Here is a 20349-nt window from a genome sequence, read left to right on the forward strand (position 1 = left end):
GTCATCTTTTTCAATCAAGACAAAAATATAAAACTGCATAAATAAAGAGTAAATATAGAAATAAAAATATTTAACATTGTCCACTAATTTCAACAAACTGAGGCGGTGGCTCAATGAGCAACTGTACTTGTGGCCTCCACCTGTGGGAGGCGGTGATGTACCGTAACCAAGATGATAACACAATGAAGAGTCCAAGTTTTCTCAAGTTCCCAACTTCCACATTCTGTAAAAGCAGAAAGTGCAACGCAACACATGTCACACTCCCTAACACACACATACCTCTGACACACACACACGCACGCACATGCACACACACACACACACACACACACCTACACACACACACACACACACACACACACGCACATACGCACACCTACACACACACACACACATACGCACACACCACCTCTATGAGTGCTGACAGCTGAGGCAGCAGTTTCCTTTCAAAGCCCTGGATCTTAGTTCATCCTCAGCTTGGCCCCTGTGGCAGAGCCTCGGGGTCAAATGATTAAGACACACAGTCACACACACATACACACACACACGCAAACAGTATCTCCTTACCTGAGCTGTGTGTCTGACTGGGAGATGCTGTGTATGCTCTGTAATTCTGGGTGTCTGATGGGGCTGTTTGTGTGTGTGTGTGTGTAGTGTCTGACACACCTCCCTGTAGTCCCACTAAGCCCTGGGTTATACATTCTGCGTCTAATGAGTCAGGCTGACTTACACACCTGGTTTTTTGTTGTTGCCAAGAACTTTTCAGCGATGTTACTGATTACCTGACAGACTGAGGTTCCTGCAGCCACAGAAAGACACAACCAAGTAAGAAAACTACAGTTTGTACAAACGAAATGATGCTCAAGAAAAATGAAAATGAGTTGTGTGTTGTTTATAATGACAACACAGAAGCTTCTAAGCTGCAGTATCTCCTGAAAATATTTTTTATGTGTTGGTTGAAACTGTCACTGTGTTGTGACAAGTTTGGTATGAGACAGATAATCTGTGAAAAACTGAGCTCTTCCTGTTTTCCAGTCATATAGTGGAATTTTATAGCACAATTAAGTAACTATGTTGCCCTCAGTTGTTATAAAAATGATATATTTTTCAAATATAACTTAAAAGAAATTTGACTGTGTAATTCAATGCCTTGAAATTGGGCCACTGTCTCTCCTGCCCTTTCTGAAACTCCACCTTCAGAAAGTCATCACAACATGGCCCCTCTATTAACCCTTTCGCAATGTTTTTACCCTCGTTGCACTGAGAAGTAGCTCCTATAATGAACTCAGGAGATACGCAGTCCCACTAGGTGTTTGCTAATTACTCCCGGCTAGTCTGAAGGAGCTGAGTGGAGGAGATGTGGGAGGAGGACTGCTCTGTGAAGCGGAAGATTAGAAACTGCAGCTCTGAGAAAGAGATACGTCCTTGGAGGCGGGGCTAAATCCATCCAGGTGTTTTGCACAGCTGAATGGTTACTATGGAGATTAAAGGATTTCTCAAACACACGAAAGATTCCATGCATGTTCTTGATCACAGAATAATGTTATAACATGATGTAAAGCTAAAAAAAAAAAGGTCAATTTTACATAATACTTCCCCATTAAGATCCAGAGTAATGAAGGAGTTTCTCTCCACTGTCTGCCTGTCAGAAGCCTGGTTTAGTTGGTGACCCAGTTGCTACGGTATCAAATGTGCAGAGAGGCGACGCTGCAGCGTCATTTACCTGAGGCAGCGGATCTGTCTGTCACACTGAAATGAAAGGCAGGTTCACAATAACATGAGGTAACAACAAGATATTTTCTCTTCATATAAATTGAAGATTGTCACAGAACGGCGAACAGACCTTAACATGGCGACTCGCTCAACACCGCAGAGGAAAAATAAGGCTAACAAGAGTCTGAGAGGCGATGGAAAGGACAAAATAAAACCCTCATGTAGGTTATGAAAATGAACATAAAGTATCTGAACAAAACCAAGTGGACTTATACTGAGTGGCACACTCACACAGAGCTTCATACATGTGATTCACTAATGCACATGCACACACACGCTGCCGTCTCAGACAGACAAACCGTCCATTCAAATCTTATTTAAAGCCCGTCTCCTGCCAAACAGTCACTGCAATTACTGCCTACTGATTACAGGTATTATTCCAATCTTTTTCAGTCTTTGTGGAAGTACATTATGTCTGCAGGAAGCAACACAAACACACACACACACACCCCCACACACGCACACGCGCACACACACACACACACACACAATGGGAACACGAAGCGCATATGATTTGTGACTGTTCGCCATTGTGGCTCAGCTACAATTACGCAGGACTGTCTGTGAGGGACAACAAAGCTCAATCAGCAAGTCATCAAATGTCATCCGTTTTAATGTTTTAATGGATCTGCATCATACAGCAGTGTTTTCACAGGAGCACTTCATTTTGATCTTGATGGTCCCAACCCTGCCACCCGTCCGCCTGCCCCGTTCTGCTCTCCTGCAGGTGCGGAGCCGACACCAACCTCTCTAAATCCACAGAGACCTCTGTTGTTCCGTTCACACTTCTGTTCATCTTTCACCTTAAAGAGGCGAGTCCCGTTAAAAACACAATGTGTGGACCGCCGAGTTTAAACAGCTGAAGATTTCTGATATTAACGTCAATCACAGCGCACGACTTCATAAACCTTTTTTAGTCGCACAGAGCTGATAAACGTTTCTCAAACACCAACAAAGAGCCTTTGGTGGAAAGTCTAAGTAACATTAAGCAGTCTAAGCAGGATTATCATAAAGAGCCGCCATGCATTTATATAACAAGATTTAAAATTCAAGCTGTGTTTTTCTGCATTTGCTTTCAAAGGTTTATGAGCAGATGAGCACAACTGACCAATATCTGGCCCCCATCGAATTTATGAAGCTCCAGCTCAGGGTTATAATAAATTTTGGAAATGCTGCAAACTCAGTTTAGTGAAATCATGCAAAGCTTCATCATTTACAGTTTAAACAGGAAGTTTACAGGCAACAGAATTTTTTTTTTTCTTTGTGAAGTTAAATCAGACCAAACTACTCTTGATTCAGGACAGTTGGAATCACCAGAATTATTTATATTTGCTAAATGTCATAATAATGAGGTCAGATATTTATTTATTTTATTTATTTATTTATTAATGTCTTTGGCTTACCTGGAACTCAAAGGTCTCGTCAAACATGGGCTCGTCCTGGTTCTGAGCGGCAGTGCGTGTCCGCTGCTCTGCACAGTCAGCCGGGACCCCGTGCAGCTCCAGCACAACATACGGGTCAATGACCTCACCCTTGGCCCCTGACCCTTGAGGCTTGGGCAGATTGTGGGCACTGATCACCTGCTCAACAAAATACAGAGCAAATCATGTGAAGTTCATCAGAAAAAAAAATCTCTGAAGACAACCTTTATATCTAAGGCAGGTATGTCAAACTCCAGTCCTCAAGGGCCACTGTCCTGCAGTTTTTCAATGTGCCACAAGTACAAAACACAGGAATGAAATGGCTTGTGTATATAAGTTCTCCAGAGCCTTGGCAATCACCTAATTATTCTATTCAGGTGTGGTGCAGCAGAGGCACATCTAAAAGTTGCAGGAAAACCGGCCCTCGAGGACTGGATGTTGACACCCCTAATCTTAGGGGTTCAGCAGGGTCAAAGGGCAGGCTCACTGTATATCAGCTTCGCCATCAGTATCAGCCGATGTTATTTCAGTCATTGTTTAAATTATTGGTATCAGTCAGATAAGTAGAAATATGCTGATATTAACAGCCAATATTCATCATTGTGTTGGTTATGTGGTATTACTTTTGGTTATGTGACAGTGATAGTGATGCAACAGGATTTGGTGACATGGTATCATTTTACAGCACAACCAATTTCAAGTAACTATGTTACGTAAAATTATTACAAAGATCAAAGAAAGTTAACACAACTGCTTGAATTTGGGCCTATGTCTCTTTAAGAAACTCCTGCTCTTTCTGAAACTCCGCCTTCAGGAAGTCATGACAACATGGCTCCACTATTAATCCTTTAGCAACATTTTTTTTACCAGGAAAGGCAGTTTCACTGGGTGATAGCTAATTGCTTCTGGCTAGTTTGAAGGTACTGAGTGGAGGAAACTGCATCTCTAAAGATGAGCTTTGTCTGAAAGATGGCTGCTGAACAGTTGCCACAAAAAATTAATGGATTTCTCAGCCATGAAAAGATCAAGGCAACACTCCAGGTATGTTTTTGATACTATTATAATTAGAGGGAGTAACATTCTAATTTACATAGCTCTGCCCATTTAAGTATATGATACTGAAGTTTTAGTTATTAATTGTTGAGTATTAAAGTAAAAACAACAGAGCAGCTTCTGGACCTTAACGCGCAGAGTCTGAGGCGGGACTCCTGGCACGCAGCCGTGTGTGTGGGCGCTGAAGTACGACACCTCGTCCCTCATCACGGCGGGCCGGAGGACGTAGCCACTCCCCCCGTTCTGAGTGAAGCGGCCCCGGTGAAGGTCCAGCATGGCGCCTGGAGTCTGCTGGTTCAAGGCCACGAGCTGGACCCCTCCCTTCCAGTATCCCTGCGGGTTGGGGTTGCTGGAGTCCAGGCGCACTGAGCTGGGCCGTACCCTGGTCAGGGTGCGCTTGGTGAACACCACCAGGTCCTCCGGGCTCTCGCTGGTTAGCCGCCCGGCCTCTCCCTCGCCCAGGGAGCACATCGTCCAGTAAGGCAGCTCCGGGGAGACGGGCGAGCCGGGGGATGAGGGACTGCTGGTGGGGGATTGCTGCTGGGTCTGCTTGTAACTTCCCCTCTGGGTGTAGAAGCTGCGGCTGCTGGTCCGGACAATAGCCACCAGGTCCGACAGCTCCCTGTGGAGGCTGAGCTTTCTGGGCTGGGAAGGAGGTGGGACCACCAAGACCACGCCCAGTTCCTCCTCCCCAGGGATGGTCATCCTTCTTCCTGCCAGGGGCCCGCCCCCTCCGATCTCCTCGTCCTCCTCAGACACCTCCCCATCAGAGCCCTCCTCCTCTGGAGGGAGCTTCTTCCCCACTAGGAGGATCCTCCCCTTCAGTTGCTCGGGGGAGGGCAGAGTCGTGGCCCGCCCTCCCAGACTCACATGCTGGGCATCAGGGGTGTAAAGCCGGGACCCGAACACCTTCTTCAGGTGGTGGGCCATGGTGCGTTGCTGACCCGGGGAGCACCGGTGACACAGGTACAGCAGCAAAGGGTACTGGGAAGTCAGGAAGGCATATTTATTGACTACCTCCAGTGCAGAGCGAATGGTAACAGGCGCATGGTGGTGGTGGTGATGATGGTGGTGAGAGATGTCGGGCCCATAGTCGACCCCGAGCAGAGGCTCGCCCTCGGGGCCATCGGTCACACCCAGCTCCAAGCACCGGCAGCCGGACTGCAGGGCCTTGATGAGGCCGCCAAGGTCAGCTCTGCCGTGGACCTGGTCATCCAGCAGGTAGGAGCGGTATGAAGTACTGCAGAGGACACACACAGGCACGGCTCAGAAAACACACACACACAGAAAACACAACATGAAATCAGAAAACATAAGGACGGGTCAGTCATTAGGTGGTTGATATGGGCAATTAGTTGCAGTGAATTGTATTCATAGTTTTGAGGCTAAAGAGGAATGAATCTGTGTGTACAGATATTTCAAACATTGACTTTTGAAGAGTTTTATAAAACCATGTGATGAGAGCATCTAGTATTGCAAGACAAAACTATACAGATCAGAATAGTTCAGTACAAATCATAGTCATTTCTGTTGGTTACTACAGTGTTTTGTTCCAGGGCTTCCTATGATGCACAGAAAAAACAAAATCATCCAATTAGCTTTTCGCTTTGTCCAGAGGGTCAGAGCTCCCCGCTATCGAGAAACAATTGCTTCGACTGTGATGAAGTTTTCAATTTCACCCAATCACTAAAGTTTTCCCGAGTTGTATGTAATGCACCAGTATGACACTATGAAGCTTACTGGAAATAAACAACCATCCTCCACTGTGCAGAGAAAAGTGCAGATCTGAACCAGGTGGCTGCTAACGTTAATTTAATCATTTAGACGTGTGACCAGCACACTTGAACAGCTTCCTCCACTTCCTCTGTTGGCAGTGATAAAACTACAGGGAGACTGCAATTCTGAAACATCATCGACATCATCATTCATAAAGTTTTTTTCTGTTTGCTGATTGGCCTGTTAAAAAATCTACCAGAGAGAGTCCAAGTGAAAGATTTTATTTTATAAGAATTGCACAGGAAGGTAACAGCCGTACTAGGCTGCAGTGTGTCTTGTGTTTTATTTAGCACAAGTCACTCCACTACTCCCTGACCTCAACAGGTCAAGTTCCATGTCCTGTGGATCCTCAAACCTTAAACTCTCTGAACAAGTCCGTCTGGCTTGAATCTTTCTGTTCCTTAGAGGAACATCAGCTTATTATCCACCCCTAAACTGATTCCAGTCGTTATTTGTGGCACCATAAAAGTTGAATAAGCCACTAAGAGAGCGCGACTGCATGTAATTTGAAGATTAATCCAGTCATGGGACACCTGCTCTCTATGTGTTCTTCCTGCATGATGTCCTATAAAAACAACAAGTCGATCTGAGGAGTAGTTTTATGAGGCCTGTTTGGAGGAAGAGGAAAAATATTTCCATTTTCTTTTATCCGACTGTAAGCTGTAAAGGTCTGGCTTTTGCAAGAGCGCTTCACTGAGTAAGACGCGGCTTCAGATGACCTAACATAGCGTGTAACGTAAAACTGGCACAATAACTGCAACTTAATGTGCGTATTGGTTTCAAATGTTGGATTTAGTGCTGGCTCTCACACAGCCGTGAGTAAGCAGAACCATCTGGCAGATATGCAGAAAGCAGCCACTGAATGAACCCAGTGCAGAGTCATGTGTGGAGACTTTGCAACAGCGCAGAACAATATGTGCTTCTGGGAAATAAGTGTATCTACAAAAAAAAATTTCTTCGGTCAGCTAACCCTTCTACCAGTGTGACGGGATTTGTTGGTGGCGCTCATGCAGATAACTGAGAGTGCTCTAAAAAGTGAAAACAACCCCATACGCATGTCAGAAACAGAAAACCTAAACATGCATACATAACCAGCCACTGATCCAGCTGTGGTGTTAGGATTGATTGGTGTTTGAACTCCAGCAACACCTGTGATTACACAGAAACAGTGGACTTATTTATAATTAGTAAGCCGTGTTGTACAGACACAGCTGGAGAGCATTTTTGCTTTCCATCTCCAGTTTTGTATTATGTACAGGGCCTCGCAAAAATATGCAAACCCTTTAAGCTTTTTTGCATTTGGTCACATCACAAGCACACATCCACATCCAGGCTGAGCAGAGAACGGATCAGTCAGTGCAGCAGCCAAGGAGGTTTGTTTTCTATTTTCTCTCTTTCTACTAAAATCTGGATGAGAAAAGTTTTCAGTCTGGTGTTTTAGTCTCAACTAGCTCCACTTTCTGAAGGACAATTTTGTTTGCAGAAACTTCATAATTCATTTTATTTATTGTTTTTGTTGTTTTGTTTATTTATTTTGGATAATTTAAAATGTTTTCCAGTTCCAATGTTGAATGCTGACTAGAATTTAAAGTTTATTGATCTTTGAGAATGTGTTCTTGCATTATTATGCCTTACACTTATATTACCTGAAAACAATATTATTGTTTATCTCAATAACTTCTGAGTAAATTGATGATGATGCAGCAACATTTGTTATCATGACAGGCTGAGCCAGCACTAGGAAATGCAGTTCTCTATAGAATCTACATATTTTCTTGTTTTGCTCTTCTAGCAAAGTGAGCCGTCAAACCTGATGTAATAGTGTGACAGGGGCAGGTTCATGTCCTGGCAGACGCCCAGGTGTTCGGGGTCCAGAAGCTGACACTCGGGCGACTGCAGGTAGCGTGCGAACCCGTCCAGGCCCAGCAGGCCGCGCTCCCGGCCCTGCGCCGACGGCTCGTAGCGCCTCAGCAGCTCCCAGCAGCCCTCGGTTGTAGCCAGGGACAAGCCCTGCTCCGTCTCCAAGAAGAGGCGGAGGTCCTGAGGGTCCAGGCACTCGCGGTCCTGGGACAGCTGAACCAGCAGAAAGTAAACGTCGGGTCGAGTGCAGAGCTCACAGAAGGCCTCCTGGAATTCCTCCCGCGTCACATGGGAGGTGAGCTTCTCTTTGCTCCGCTGGATCTCCTTAAATCGCAGGCGGACCTGTGGAAAGAACAGAGAGCACGACCAGGCACCATCCGGTCAGTCTGAGTCACAGAAAACTCATTTAGGTGACAACTGACCCAACACCTAGCAAGCTAATTCAAAAAAAGAATAAACGTTCTATCTTTATTTCAGTGAAGCAAGATGCTGCAGATCTTCCCACAGTCTGTTGTTTCATCTTTTCATTCGTCATCTCTTTGGGCAGCAGCATCAGAGACCTGGAGGCTCAACAAGCTGATAAAGAAGGCTGGTTCTGATCTGGTTCTGTTCTAGGGATGACGGTGGAACCTCTGGAGATGATGGTGCAAAGAAGGATTTTACATCAAATCAACAAAACTATGGACAATCCTGAGCATCCTCTTCATGGCACTAGCTGCGTTTTGTTACAAATGTATGCAAAATTTTGTTGAAGTTTGCTACAACACAGTCCGCTACGATCTCTTCTTGTAGCTATAGTTCCATCTACAAGACTGATGAATTTTGAACTATGAGTTGCAACGATATTTTGTTTTCCTTTGGAATCAACAAAGCATTTTTAAATGAGAATTTTCAATAAGGATGTTTAAGTGAGCCACAGTGAATTATGAAACTCCTTCACAGTTCCTCTCTGCTCTCTCTATCATCCAATCTCTGCCCGTGCTTGCAGCAGTTCTCTTCTGATCTGATCTTGGCAAAGGTATGTTCCTGCTGGTTATCTCCTAAGCCCACAGATTCTTTTGGTTGCTTGTGATATGAAAATAATTCAGGACTGTGTCCTTCAGAAACTCTGGTCACGATGGACAAAATTTTCTGTAGTTCAGCAAAACACCCACTTCAAAAAACACTTTTTAACCCACTTTACGCCAGGACTCTGATCTGCTTGGATTCAATGTGAATTACAGCTCGTCACTTATCAGCTTCAGCGAAAAAAGGCCAACATTTAAATTCTTCATATGTAAAATTAGTTGTCGAAAACAGCACTAAAAGATCTATAATTGAAGAAAAATACAGCAATTTAACTTTTGTTTCAGCTGAAAGACTCTGATGATCTGATTCAGATCTGGATCAACTCACATTAATTTGTGGCAAAAGAATAAAACTGAGAAAAAACTTCAGACCCAGTGGGTAAAGCTGTTTTTATGAACTGTGCCATCACTTTGCCAATGGAAAATTACCCTGGAGGCACAAAGATCAAATTGAGAAAGTGTATGACTCCAGGTCCCGTCTTACCTTGGCCTCCTTGATGCCAGGGCACAACTTGCAGACTGTGGTGACGGCCACATCCTCTGATACGATCCCATAGCCATCCTCGTCAACCAGCGCGAACTCTGCTGCCAGCCACTCGCTCCTCATCTTGCTTCCCAGACTGCCTTCTACCGCCACACCGCCTCCATCGCCCGGCCCTCCTCCCACTACCCCACACCCTCCGCCAGCCCCGCCGATGATCGAAGGGTGGGCGAGAAGGTACCGCAAGCCCGTCACCCAGATGTTGGCCACATCAGCTGACAATGCCACCAAATCTAGAGACTGAAGAATGAAGGGAAAATATGTGGGATGGTTTTTTAAAAAAACTGGTGATGACATTTCAGAATTTCCTTTTCCAGAATAAAGGAAAAGGAAGTACCAGGAGTTACCTGGTACTCGTCTCCATGAATGATGGAGAATGCAGCTTCCTCTGCCAGGTGTTCAGACAGAGGACCGGTATGAAGAAACGTCTCTGTGCTTTTTCCAGTACGGACCTCCCTGATATTGGACACGTCCAGTCTGGCCCGCTCCGAGTCTTTTTTGGACGGCTCCCAGCGCAGGCAGCTCAGGTCTGTATCCAAGGTGTAGAAGCGAGAGTAGATCCTGCAATTGGGTCGAATCTTCTTCAGCTCACACCCACCTTGCATGAAAGCCAAGCAGTCCGCTGCACTGCTCACCTGCAACAACAGGTCACACAAATCTTAGACTAAGGGTCAAAGTGGAAACATGTTTCTGAAAAACCAACGGTTTCTAAAAATCCTTCCAATGTGGATTCTCTAAGTTCAAATAAAACGTTGAGTATCTCTTTTGTAATCTATTTCCCTTCATGAAACATGTAGAGTTCATGAAGAGTGTGATTGAAGGTCATTTTAGATTTTCACCATTAGCCAAATAATGACACCAAATGTTATCACCTTTTCACAGAGTTGCATGTGGCCCATCCCAACCTTGTACAGATCTGCAGCCATTAGGAGCTGAGATCAGGAGTATCCATAATTAACTGATTGACAGATAATTGTAATTTGTGAACCACACAGAGAAACAGCCTAATAACTGGCGTCAGAATTCCAGCGGGGCTGTAGGGGATCGAATACTCGCTCTGAATCAAATATTACATTTCCAGTGTCTGTGGATGATATTCAATTTTTAATCATACTTTCATTAAAACTTTAACTTCAAAAATGAGTAAGAGATCAAATATTTGGTCAAGAAAAGCAGTCAGTCCTAAAAGGACCTGGTTGGCCTTAGATTGGTTCAATATTGTGCTCAACATGAACCAGCCTGTCCTTCCTAGTGAAAAGCCTGAGAAGATGTTTAATAGCATGAAAGACATTGGTCTGGGGGTAATCTTTCTAGAGTTTCTCCTCATTGTCGTGTGATAGCATTCTACAGAACAGCTAAGGATCCTGTTGTCTGTTGCTCAAAACCCACCAGGTTCTGGAGAGTCTCCTAGAGTTAATGAACCCCAAGGTCACAGAGGGACGACAGTCCCTTCAACCTCAACCTGAACAAAACATGACGCAGAAACAATTTCTTTGTCCAATGTTTCAATGACTCTTTCTGACACTTTGTCTTCAGCTTGTCATGGCAACATTCTTCCATTCAGCCTTTAACAACATTACAATTGTTGGACTGAGAATGGACTGGAAGTAAGAATAGATGTTCCCTTTGTTTCTTGAAGAAGCTCCAGTCTTTCAATATTTTCTCCACATTGTTGCATTTCCTCTGAATATTAAGTGGCAGGGTATTATTTTCTGACTCCAAAAACTTCCACAAGTTGACAAAGTAAATTCGGGACATCTCTGCAGACTGTTTCAAAGGTTGCTGCACATAATGAACAACACCGCACACCGTCTGCATGTGAAATAAACAGTGACTTTAATCACAGACTTCTTCAGCTCCCTGGAATATGAGCTGATGCAGGGAATCCATTCAAATAAGCTTACAGAGGATTGTTTTGTGTCACATCAGGGAGGCTGTTTCTAGACAAAATGTATGAAGTGATCACATTATCTTTGATCTTTTTATGTTTTTTACATTCTAATTTTACTTTTTGCAGCAATCAATTTATTTCCACCCATACAGCGCATATTTATTACAGCAAGTCTTCAATCATTTATATTATTTAACATCCCTGACGCCTCGTTTCTGTGACTGCCCAGATTGACGGCACTAAGTCACTGTGAGTTGAAAGAAAAGCGGTCAGGATGTTCAGGACAAACTCTGGGACCACCGAGACCGCGATCCGCTGGAACGCCAGCGACACCATCCACAGTAAAGACAGTTTAACTTCAAGAATCTGGAATTGCTCCATAAACACAAACCAACACTGCTAAAGTTGACCTGCTAATATTCAACCTATGTACATAAACCTAATCAGTTCTGAAAAGAAGAGAGATCAAATATGCAGCCAGAATTAAAACAGAAACTGGAAAAAATGTGTCACAAAGATCCAACTTAACTCCATTGCATCAAATGTGACATTCGTGATCGTTGATAAGCGCTGATCACAAGGCCCGTGTTTAAGCTACCTTTTTCTCAGAGGGCATGCTGCTGAAGGACACCGTCTTCTTCCTACCTCCGCCCACCTTCTGCACCGACGGGTCCTGGGGAGACACAAGGACACCAAGCAACACTCAGAATCAGATTTTCTTTTCTTAAACAGATCCAGAGCAACAAATCAAAAGAAAGGTTGAGAAGGGGAAAGAAAGGGGATCTTGTAGCAGCAGATTTCTCTCTGACTTTCAGAAAATATCAAAGTTTATATGAAAATGAATATGAATATGATCGGTTTTAATTTAAAACAGAAAATTGACTAGTACTCCTGCTGCTGCTGCTGACGCACTATATTTATTAATATAGATAAACCATGCATATTGTTAACCTGGGACTGAAATACTTTAATCTACAGGGACAAAGTGGAGGAAAATGTCATGTCCTGTCCTTGGTTTATTGGACTCCAGAACCAGAACCAGGCTTAACTCCAGGTAGAAAATCCAAAATAAACACACTATTTCTAAAGACATGAATGTGTTTGTACCGGAGAAACAACAGAGCCGGTGAAGATCTCAGTCATGATGACAGAAGAGAAGTTCTGCTGTCTGCAGAATACCTGAGAATCTCCAACTGTTGTCCACCAAGTAACGTCTGAGAGCAGGTTACATAAAGCAGCCTATTTATGCCACAGTTACCACAGCAGCCAGCTGTATATTAACACATCAGTCGGTGTTAGAGCAACACACAGATTAGATGTAGGCGGCGGTAACCCCCATCGTCACAGCAGATGTACAGGTGCTAGAAGCACAGGCTGATTTTTAATAGCTCCTTACATTAAAATACCCATGTGTGACGTTATTATGTAATATATCACACATTTGTTTCTTGTTCTTATAAAAACTCATTTCTGAAACATCCTGGTAGTATTCGCATATTCTGGATATTCTGAAGCTCTGTGAAGGTCAGAAAAATAAATAAAAAGAAAAAAGATCCAAAGTATCAGTAAAAGAACATAATAAATATGTCTCATTCCATGTGGTGGAAACATTCTGTAACATGACAGTTTGCATTGATTTAACTGTGGTGTTACAATTTAAAGTAAAACCTAAACATTTAATTTTTACTTTTTTAAATAAGGTGAGTAACCGGCGTTCTAATAGAAAAGTGTTGTATAAGCAGGACGTTTAAATTGCTCCTCTTTAACCCTCCAGTGCTCTCAGAAATGGGGTCATTTGGACCCAACAAGCTTTCTATTTTCAGTGTGGTCCAGCAGGATTGCACTGAGTTTTTTGTGTGTGGATGTGTGGTTTCAGGAACTGATGGTCTGACGGGACAATCCCCTCCATGCCAGAAAAAAATGTCATATTTTGCTGAAGCGAAACCATTTCTGAGATACAAATTAATATGATATATTTAATCTACAATTAACTGAAACTAGAGTTCAAGGCTGGTGTGAATGTGTGCTTAGGATGAAGCCAGAGAGACTGCTGTCAGCAGTAAGGAGGGAATCACTTGTGTTGTGGTGTATCGTATTATGGCAAAAAAAAAAATAATATTGGGATGTTAGGTTTTCCTCATATCCCTCAGTCCTAGCTAAAACCTGCTTGGAACAGAAAAATGTCAGCTTCCTCTGCTAGACCTTCCAAACCTCAACTCCCATCAGCAGGATGCAGAGGACGGACACAGAACTCTCGTCTGACAAACGTGTGAGATTACCAATCTCACACAGAAAGTGTGATAAACCCGAGGTTATTCTGTCTTGGAATTGAAAGTGGCCTGGTGTTTTGTTTCACAGCAGGTAAAGTTCAGGAGAAATCAGGCGCAGTGTGAACCTGTCAGCTCGCTGTGACAGTGAGCAATCCCCAGCGCTGACAGTAACCCCCGCTGAGGGAGCTGCTTCCTGTCTCTGGCTGCACAGATACAGAAAGACAGTCGAGAGAAAATGTTGACGAGAAGTAAAGACTGTGAGGTCTGCACAGGGTTCGCCTGCAAACGGGTCATCTCTGGTGCAGAATGAGCTGCTGGCAGGACGGGACCAGCTGCATTTCCACTGACCAAACAAAGAGGTAAATTCACACTTCAAAAATACATATGATGGTCTCCATGCAGTGGCAGGTGGGTGGGATGTAACTCTGACTTGTTCTGCTTGTTTGTGCTGAGCAAAGCTTCAATGTCACATAAGAATGAGTAGAATATTTTCCGAATGTTGGTTAAAGAATATGGAGCAAAATGTCAGGATGTATTGTAGGGGTTTCAGGTGAACGGTTGGGGTCTTTCTGCACGTTCTCCGTGCACTTGCTAAGGATCTCTCCAGGTACTCTAACTTCCTCCCACAGTCCAAAATCATGTGAAATGGTATATTGGTTAGTCTAAATTTCCCTTAGGTACACATGTGCGTTTGTGTCTCTGTGTTGCCGTGATGACCTGTCCAGCGTGTCTCCCACATCAAGTCCAATGACAAGCGGACTTGGACTATGGATGCAGTTTGAGTTTGTCTTTATTTCTTTTATTTTTCTTTTTGCAAGCGCTAAGGGATTTTGTTGGCTAACAGTTGTCAAGGTGGCTCTGTAAGCTGTACAGCAAAAACATGTGCCAGAACAATAAACATTTAATCAGCAGTCAAAATGACTTTTTATGTGAAAGGAGCGCGCGGCGTCTGTGGCGGCCTGCTGGTTTGCAGAAGGCTGATGTGAGAACCTCCTGCAGCTCACAGCTGATCTATTGAGCAGGGAAAATGAATTAAAGAACATTGGCTGTGCCAGGCGCTTCAATTTGACAACTTTACCTCCTACACAACAGCAACCCACATAAACACTCTGGTAATTAAATCGCAAAGCAGGGCGGAAACTGTCAAACATCCTGTGAACCGGCAGGAGCGCGTTCTGGACCGGCTTACATCGAGTTACAGTTAAAGTTTATTTTCATGCTGTAGGTGCTGCAGAAATGTGTTTAAAGCAATAGAAAACTGATGATAAAATAAGATCAAAGCATGTCAATGTGCTAGAGTGGCCTAGTCAAAGACCAGACCTAAATCCAGGGACACGGGATACAACAGGAGAGGCTGACATGCAACTCAGGAGTATTTAATTTTGGAAAATGTGAACTTCTGCCTCCTCTTGAGCAAAGACAGTTTCAATTCAGTCATCTCTATTTCACTTAGGAAAGTCAAACCAGAAAGTTCTGCCACCTCATGACATCAGTTACCAGCCTCCAACTCCAGTCCTCATAAGCTATTGCCCAATAGGAACTGGCACAATCACACAACTGGCTGGACAATAAATTATCCCATAGGTTATTGTGATAAAGTACATTCTTGTCATTTTGAGACCATTTTTGAGTAAAATAATGGTAATGGCATAATAATATCATTTTATCATAACGGCGATACATTTTGATTTTCAAATAAATGGAATTGATAACATTGTTCACTGAAACTGTCTGTAATGTCAGGACTGGTAGTTCTGCTGTTTCCTCCTCTGTGTTCAAAGAAAGTAACAATAAACACCAAGAAATTTGAAGATATAATTAGATCCAGTTTAGCAACACAAATCACACTTCTTCATGTGACTGGTGTCCTCAGGTTAACTAAAAATGACATCATAAATAGTTCTTATTGTCACGTTTATTATTGTCACTCAATATTGTGCAAACACTTTAAGTTCATTTCACTCCTATTTCCTTGAACTTCTCAATTAAGTATTACTTCCTATTGGTCAAACACTTTATATATATATATATATATATATATATATATATATATATATATATATATATTATATATATATATATATATATATATATTATATATATATATATATATAATATATATAATATATATATATATATATTAATATATATATATATATATATATAAAAATGATAAAACATCATATATATATATATATATATATATATATATACATATATATATATATATATATATATATATATATATATATATATATATATATATATATATATATATATACACGCACTTTTAGAAATTATGATTTTTTCCAACAATTTTTTCCACCAGAAGGAAACTTTCAACAACGACGCTCTGATTTTAAAGACTCTGCTAACGTTGTCCAGAGGAGCAGGACCATGTGCAGGACGAAGTGTTCACAGAGCCCAGAGGACGGAAAAAATGGACAGTGATTATGTTCAAGAAAAGAAGCAGGGAACGCAGAAAGGAACAGAAATGGTTGACGACAATCGTTGCCCCTCAGCTTTCACGGCACAAACAGCAGATTGATTTCCGATTCAATTACCCAGACGGCGGGGCAGAAGGCGGGCCAGCAGGGTCAGAGTTTGCTTGGTTTTCTTGATTGACGCAACTGTCCCACTAAATGTCTTTTATATTAAGTTGCTCAGTGATAAAGCCGGACAGATGAGCTTAGAGAAAGCAGGTCAGCGGGTATTTAGGTAGAGTCCGGCTCGGACATTTGGGAACACTGACGTTGTTGTGGCTGTCGCTGCTAATCCGTTGTTGGGCTATTATATTTAAGTATGTTTCTACGGACGCCCTGACGTCTTGCCGCTGGACGCAGGACGCCACCCAGGAAACTGCAGCAAATGTCAAGCCTTTGATGTGAACTTTGGTTTGGAGTTAAAAAAAAAAAAACAGGCTTCATTCAGCTATAATCCACAGCCTCCATTAGGCTTTTTCCCTTTCCCCCCACCCCTCTTCTCTCTGCTTGTGAATATTGCCAGAGGAAGAAAAACCTTGGCACAGATGGAGAGACAGAAAAGAAAATGAGACCAACAGCTGCAGGGAAGAGGAGAGACACAAGAGGGGCCAGACAGAACGAGACAGGAGAATGGATTCAATATGAAGGGTGGCTTCAAGTGGACAAACCAGCAAACCAAAGAGAGCAGTAGTTGGTCCTCAAAGCGTCTGACGAAATGAATGAGCGAATGAGAGACGAAGGAGTGGCGACCCAGGAAGCAAAGGATTTAAAACAATAGGTTATTGTCACGGGAAGACATGAACAACCGGAGAGGCTCTTCACCCGGCAAACTCTTCGAACGGATGATGGCTGGATGCAGGAAACCCAGGAGATAAACGGACTCCAGTTCAAAGGTTAAGTTCACTGCAGCAGCACATAAACTGTCAACTGATAAGGATGAAGCAGAACGTACAGGTATCTACAGCAGTAAAGGAAATAGCTTGTGCTCTGACATTCTCTTTCTGCAGTCACATTCACAATCTGGAGAACGGGCAGACAGGCTTGAGATAACAGAAACACAGCATTAGCTCAAATAGCCACTTGCAACACTGAGGGAAACAGACTGACCCACTTTGGGCAGATGAGCATCACTGAAACACCTCAGCCTGCCTGAGTATTGCAGATGAGTCTTTTCAGTTGGAATATTCACAGATTAAATTCTCAGCTGACAAATCAGCAGAGCATCATATCAACATGAACCAAACTATCTCAGGATATTTCAACACCTTGTTGAATCTGTGCTATGAAGAAATACGGTGCTCCTAGGGACCACGCGCTTCTTCAGCGCTAGTATTGTATGAATAATAAAGTGACTGGTCACTGTTTATATTATTGCTACAGTGCTAACATTAGTGCATCTCAAATGTAACAGCCACAACCCAATAAAACACGTGTCAGATTCCAGAACTATCATAGTTAGCATAGTTGTGTGCATATTAAATATTATTTTCAACAGTCAAATCAAAGTTAGTTTTTATTTGTACAGTGCCAAATTACATCAGTGAGAAAGGATGTTATTTAATCTTAAGTAATCTTTACTAACAGGTTATTATTGGGTATTATTATCTATACCTTCTGGCACAACCAGCCCAGTGAGGATATTCATGACCTAAGTGAAAATGTTAAAGCATCACTTACTATGCTGATGCTCCATCTGCGCTTATACAGGCTCACTCACATCAGCATGTCAAATGCTTGAAGAATCACCAACAGCATGGCAGAGTGAGCAGATGCCAAATTACCTCAGCTAATTATTATAAGACCACATGGTGGTGCCAATAGACAGTGTATGAAGCAATCGCCTATCATCTCCAGATCACTAATCATTAAAATATAACAATAAAAACAGAGAGTGCATATTTCCTGCTATGTACCAAGGCCTGGCACTGGAACATGTGATTTATTTTATTTGTTTTACAATTTTTTTCCTGATTTTTAACACAACAATGAACACCACGTATAGAAAATCAAGTCCTACTTGAAACAATAATTTGGACAATAAACACAAACCAACTGTGTGTGTTTTGTTTTATTTTTGGTTCTTGTGAATTTAACATAATTAATCCCAATTCAAACTACACAAAATTTTGGAGATCAAAAGTGACACTACTTCATTAACAGAAGAGGATTGTTGTAAGTTACAACAATCTTGTAACGTTATGTTTCACAGAATAGACCTCATTCAGCTTTAGGTGCATCTAAAACATGTTTTGAAATGTTAACATACCATATATTTATTACATGTTAAGAAACAATGTGACAGCAGGTCATCTCCAGTTAAACAGAAATCAACAACTAATGGGTTTCTTCAAATGCCAAACACTTCCAGGCTTGTGTGATAGTGGAAAAAAATAAGGGATTACATTTTTTTTCCCTAAAACATTTAACTACAACAGCAAACATCATGTTTTTTTAACATGATGTTAAAAAACTACAAAGAAAATTGACATTCTTTGTAGTCATATAATTAGTGTTAAAAATTAATAGCTATCATGAAATGAGTAAATCATTTGGCATTTCATCAAAGCTTAACCCAATATTCCTCTGGCTGCTGGATTTGTCTCTCCTCCATATTTTGTTTTCTGTTAGCAACGGTTTCTGTGTGTGATCATCATGTGGAAAATTGCCTTTATAACCACCAGCCAACGGCTCTGAACACTGTAGTTTATTCACGGAGCTAATTGATGGAAACCAGTCTGATGCCTCGTCTGAAGAGAAAAGTTTTCACAGTTCATTCCAGGATGAAAGTACGGTTCAGTCATCTGCGCGTTTCTGCAGGCTGAGCTGGCTGACCGCGACGGTGTGCAGGTTGCTGAAAGAGAGCGCCAGATGTGAGCAGGGGAAGGCAGCCGAGGCTCTTTACACTGAACAGAAGAGGTTCAGGAAGACACTTCAGCTGCTTCAGCTGTCAGAGGGAAGAAGAGCGACGCTGTGCAGATTGTCCCAGATGGCCAAAACTCTGAGTGAACCTCAAGTTATTCCTTCCAAAACCTTGACACTGTCATCGGCTTTAGTTTTATCTGAGCCACGTTTGTTTGGGTGGCTTTTTTAATGTCTGTCTGTCCAACATAAGGCCAAAGAGCAGCTACAAATGTTTACGAAGATGAACAGCCACACATTCTAACCTGCTGCGCTGTGTGAAACATGAAATCAAAGCAGTGGCTTTACAGAATGCATGGATTTTTTTTTTCTTTTTTGCCAACATTCAATTTTTAGCTACATATGATTAATCATGTTGCGTCTATTTTTGTAGCAAGAAATTTTCCATCACAGAAGTTAAACAGGGACAAGTACTTTCTAAAATAAATACAAATATTTATGGAACCATTTAAAGGGAATCAGTTCACTTCACCCTACTCTATAAGATCCGGATCATCTTTTTCCACTGAAGAGAGCCACAGACCTGCAAAAAATACAAAATAAAAATAATCCATCTTATCTGAATGTCTTGTCCTGTACCAATATTTTATGTCAGAGTGTTTATTGTTGCTGACTGATGATATGTTGGTTAATACTGTGCATCGCTGCAGCATAAAGGAAGTTTTGCTTCTCTGAACATTTTTCCACCACAGTGTGTCTGCAGAAGGATTTTACTGTCAAAAGTCGTTTCATTCTGCAACTTTAAACACACTTAAAAACACAAAACCTAAGCTAGTATTTGTAGTCTAGTTTCTAGTGGAAATATTGCGAATCATATGAAATGAGAAAACTAACTTACAAGCAATTTTTCAGCAACATATGTGAGCCTGATTTAAGTGAATAACTCTGTAATATTAATGAAAAAGTCCTAGTTCCACTGGCAGATTATCTCACTTATATATAGGACATTTTCCCCATAAGTGAAATAATAAATAAGTTGTTCTACTATGAAGTGATACATGTATCATAGTTTGTAGTGACAATATTCCAGTTACCAAACATCAACTATGTAAACTTTGCAAAGTGCAGATCACTGAAAATCAAAATTAAAGTAAAGGAAATTACCCAAAAGCATCATCAGTTTGAAATAAATCAGGATTTGGCCCAGTTACAGCTAAAACTGTGGAAAACATTTTCGATCAAAGTAGGACAGTAAAAGCTGCAGAGCGGTGAATAACGCTCCATCCTGCAACCCCACTAAGAAAGCTGGAAGCTGTTTCCTGTCCAAGTGACCTTCAGCTGCAACATACTTGTGA

At 42.1% G+C, this 20349-nt stretch overlaps 1 protein-coding gene across 1 annotated transcript in view; it reads right to left on the bottom strand.

The window, feature by feature from the left end:
• Positions 1–20349, bottom strand: part of plcl1 (phospholipase C like 1) — a 104300-nt gene that overhangs the window by 22917 nt on the left and 61034 nt on the right. The window contains exons 2-7 of the mRNA XM_055059780.1: positions 11981–12055; positions 9839–10126; positions 9435–9731; positions 7834–8225; positions 4374–5487; positions 3177–3353 (exon numbers count right to left, since the gene is read on the bottom strand). Coding sequence (XP_054915755.1) covers positions 3177–3353; positions 4374–5487; positions 7834–8225; positions 9435–9731; positions 9839–10126; positions 11981–12055 — 2343 coding nt within the window. The remainder of the gene's footprint in view (positions 1–3176; positions 3354–4373; positions 5488–7833; positions 8226–9434; positions 9732–9838; positions 10127–11980; positions 12056–20349) is intronic.

The sequence above is a fragment of the Poeciliopsis prolifica genome, unplaced genomic scaffold, assembly GCF_027474105.1.
Source record: "Poeciliopsis prolifica strain line A6 unplaced genomic scaffold, Auburn_PproV2 SCAFFOLD056, whole genome shotgun sequence".
NCBI lineage: Eukaryota > Metazoa > Chordata > Actinopteri > Cyprinodontiformes > Poeciliidae > Poeciliopsis > Poeciliopsis prolifica.